The sequence below is a fragment of the Pinus tabuliformis genome, chromosome 6 (genome assembly GCF_031772625.1).
Source record: "Pinus tabuliformis cultivar Carrire ecotype Pingquan chromosome 6, CPIR1, whole genome shotgun sequence".
NCBI lineage: Eukaryota > Viridiplantae > Streptophyta > Pinopsida > Pinales > Pinaceae > Pinus > Pinus tabuliformis.
The window spans coordinates 1990211337-1990213740 of NC_142292.1; the positions used below are offsets into that span (position 1 = coordinate 1990211337).

The 2404-nt window shown below is 30.4% G+C and overlaps 1 protein-coding gene across 1 annotated transcript; it reads right to left on the bottom strand.

Annotated features, from left to right (window-relative positions):
• Positions 1–1036: 1036 nt before the first annotated feature.
• On the bottom strand, positions 1037–2038 carry LOC149267216 (uncharacterized). The gene is made up of 3 exons (XM_089398309.1): positions 1808–2038; positions 1622–1714; positions 1037–1449 (listed from the first exon to the last, which is right to left on the bottom strand). The coding sequence occupies exons 1-3, from the start codon at positions 1934–1936 to the stop codon at positions 1252–1254; spliced, it is 420 nt and encodes a 139-aa protein (XP_089254435.1). The 5' UTR covers positions 1937–2038; the 3' UTR covers positions 1037–1251.
• Positions 2039–2404: the final 366 nt, after the last annotated feature.

Consider the following 2404-nt stretch of genomic DNA (forward strand, 5'->3'; position numbering starts at 1 on the left):
CATGTGTTGTGTCCACCTTTGCATCTTATTTTGTGTCTAATGGTACATTCAATTTAGAGCCATTTTTTACGTCTACTTTTGTATTTGTTTTTGCACCAAGTTTTGCATCCAATTTTAAGCTATTTTATGCCCCTTTTTGCACCATTTTTTTGTGTCTACTTGTGTCCAATGTTGCACCATTATTTACACTGACTTTTTCATCCAATTTTGCATTTTTTTGGTGTCTAGTTTTACATCGTTTTCACCATCCAAATTTGCATCTTTTTTTGCCTCATTTTGTGTCCACATTTTCATATAATTTTGTGTCTGAGTTCGAGCCTAAATTTGCATGTGATTAGGAATCATTTTTTACATCCAATATGGCATCCTTGGTTTCACATTTTTTCAGCCCCATTTTGCATCTTGTTTTATGTCTTTTCTTACATCTTTTTTTTTTTCCTTTTTTTGCATCCAAGTTTGCATCCCAAATTTACACCATTATTTGCATCATCATTTGGCATATTAATTTGTAACGTTTTTTGCTTCTTTTTAACGCTCAACTTTGCATCTTATTTTACATCTAGTTGTTGTCTTTTTTTGCATCTAATTTGGTGCTCATTTATGTGTCCTTGTTTTTGCCCAATTTGATATCCTTTTGTATGCCATGTTTTGTTCCCTTCTTTGTGTCAACTATTGCACAAATTTTCACTTCTAATTTAAAACACTTTGTATGTCAATTGTTTGCATTTTGTATTAATTCCTAGTTTAACATCCAATTTTACTTTCAATTTTGCATCCATGGTTACATCCGCATTTGACTTCTTATATAGAGTATATTTTTCTTTACATATATGACCCCCTTTATAGATTCATAGTGAAATATATGATAGTTTCTAATTATCATTAAAGCAGATATCACAATTCAAAATCATTTGTAAAGAAATTTAAGAGAAATTGACAACATCCATCCAAAAAAATAACAATGTGTCATTAACAATTTTCAAAACATGTATAAAATAGCAACATAATACTAATAAAATCAGTATTATTTTTAATCAAAACAAGTAAAATTCAAATATGATTAACAAATCAAAATATTTCATGAATATCGTTATTCTACGATAAATTAACAACATACATAAATCAAACTCATCATATGATTACAAAATCAAAATGTCTCATTGATATAGGGTAAATTCACAATACCCATCTAAACATAACAATGTCATTCTACACAATAATTTCTTCATAAAAAACAATGCATGTGCATGCCTAGCTACCACCACCAAGATCATCCTCATGATCATCTTGACCATCCTCATTACTCTGATCCACATCATCACCAACACCGCAACTATCATCATCATCTCCTCCTTCACCACCATCATCCTCATCCTCATCCTCATCATCTCCTGATATATGTTGAACATAATTTGGATCATCGTCTTGGCAATCATTACCTATAGCATTCTGACAAAAAAAATCAATATTACATGTTAGTATTAATTACATAACACAATGCATGTTTTTGTTATACAATGTTAACCATAAAATGAGGTAAGATATAATATCTAATAGTACTAAAAAATAAAATGAAAATATGGTTTAAAAGTATATTGGAAATCCAACTAAGATTACATACCATAGAGTCCATCCAAACAACAAATTCAACCCATCTATTTTGCTGCAGCACCTCCTTTTCCAAATGATTTGGAGGTCTTCCATATTTTAGTTCCTATCAATCAGTAAATAGGGAGAAATTAGATAACAATGACTTTCTTCTAGTACAAAATTTATTAAAAAAATATCACATGTTTAATATACTTACAAAGGTTGTTATCAGTGCTTTTAAACCTTTCTGGCCACTACGATGAGTGACTTTTGTCTTGGTTAACCTCACCTTGGATGCCTTGTCCTTAAACATAAACCAATTCAATTTATTTTCACACAAATACATGTCTAAGATACTTATAAGTATTAATACATTCTAAATAATGTTTAATGAAAAATTCAATACCTGAATGCTCTCATTGCCGGCTTTTCTTTGTGCATCCAACTTCTCATATGATTTTACAAGTTCTTTCTATACTTTAAAAGGTATGTCAATAGGTCTTTGTTTCAGTCTTTGATCTTGAGGCATTTTTTTAATTTTTCTTGTTTGGTTAAAAATTTTGGTTAAACAAAACCGAACAAGTAATTCACATCAATGGCATGGGGACTCTATGGATATGTGTAAAAAAATGGCTATAAAGAAAACATCCAAAAAACATATGAGCTCTCCCTTTGATGGTCACTTGGGGCATATGGCTGGAAAGGAACAACTCCATTTTCGAAAATCAAGGACAATCCTTTCTCAAAGTCCTTCCTAATATTTGCTCCAAATGTCTTAAAATGAAAAACAAAATTCAAACGTCATCGTTAAACA

Bases quoted from the DNA above. Each gene is read 5' to 3' on its own strand.
- LOC149267216 (XM_089398309.1), bottom strand. From the start codon at position 1,936: ATGTATTTGTGTGAAAATAAATTGAATTGGTTTATGTTTAAGGACAAG. The intron at 1,715-1,807 runs GTAAGTATATTA...ACTGATTGATAG, and splicing joins AAGCACTGATAACAACCTTT to GAACTAAAATATGGAAGACC. The intron at 1,450-1,621 runs GTATGTAATCTT...TTTTTTTGTCAG, and splicing joins TTGTTTGGATGGACTCTATG to AATGCTATAGGTAATGATTG.